At 62.2% G+C, this 940-nt stretch overlaps 1 protein-coding gene across 1 annotated transcript in view; it reads right to left on the bottom strand.

Annotated features, from left to right (window-relative positions):
* Window positions 1-6: 6 nt before the first annotated feature.
* The window catches only part of DMBX1 (diencephalon/mesencephalon homeobox 1), a 6401-nt gene continuing 5467 nt past the window's right edge, over window positions 7-940 (bottom strand). Inside the window, 1 exon segment of the mRNA XM_006164239.1 lies at window positions 7-915. Coding sequence (XP_006164301.1) covers window positions 733-915 — 183 coding nt within the window. The 3' untranslated portion in view covers window positions 7-732.

Genomic DNA, 940 nt, shown 5'->3' with positions numbered 1-940 from the left:
GACTAGAGCTGGGAGTGGGGGGCTGCAGAGACGAGCAGGCAGGGATAAAGCTGGAAGAGAGAAGGAGAAGAAGCGAAATTCCTAAAACCAAAAAACCCACAATCCCAAATAAACGATGGCTGGGGACTTGACACACCGACACAGCCAGCAGCAAGGGCAGAAGCCAGGGTCCGGGAGAGAGAGGGAGAAAGATCAGGGCGGGGGAAGGTGGAGGCTGGGCAGGGCGCAGCAGGGACCAGACCAGGGGCAGGGAGGGAGGTCAAGAGAAGGAGAGGGGAGAGAGACAGCCAGAGAGCAGGGAGAGAGCCGTGGGAGTTGTGGGAAGGGTGCCGTGGAGAGAGATGGGAGCAGGGCGGGGGGCCTGGGGCAGGCAGGTGCCTGAAAATAGAACTTTATATATTTATATTTGCATCTCACATTCCACACGCGACTTACTAGGGGCAGAGGGGCGGGAGTGAAGGGAGGAGGCAATACCAAGGTGGGGGTCTAGCCAGTGAGGGCCTCGCACAGGGGTGCCCAGCCTCTCGCCGTCTCCCCATTCAGCCTCCACGGGGTCCGAGCAGGGCCATGCAGAAGGTGTGTGGGTTTCACCTCAGGCTGGGGTAGAGGGCAGGATTCCAGACCCCATGATCCCTGGGCTCACAGGATTAACCCCTTGAGAACCATCTGGGAATAGCCACGGGGCTGGGAGGGGGACACCCGACACCCCTGGCTGGGATGGAGGCCAGAGAGTCAGTTGGGCAGCGTGTCGAGTCCCAGGGAGGCCGCGTGCTGCTTGGCCCGGAGCCTCAGGTTCTCGATACTCGTGGTTTTACTGTTCAGGGCAGCCGAGGCAGGTGCCAGGCCTGCTGGGGGTGTGGGCAGCAGTGGGGACCCCCACACGCCCTGGTGGGCAGCAGCGGCTGCCGACAGAGGCTGGGAGGAGGACTGGGCAAGCAGG

This window comes from Tupaia chinensis, unplaced genomic scaffold, assembly GCF_000334495.1.
Source record: "Tupaia chinensis unplaced genomic scaffold, TupChi_1.0 Scaffold143599_1, whole genome shotgun sequence".
Taxonomy (NCBI): domain Eukaryota; kingdom Metazoa; phylum Chordata; class Mammalia; order Scandentia; family Tupaiidae; genus Tupaia; species Tupaia belangeri.
This window is presented reverse-complemented; position numbering and strand designations above follow the sequence as displayed.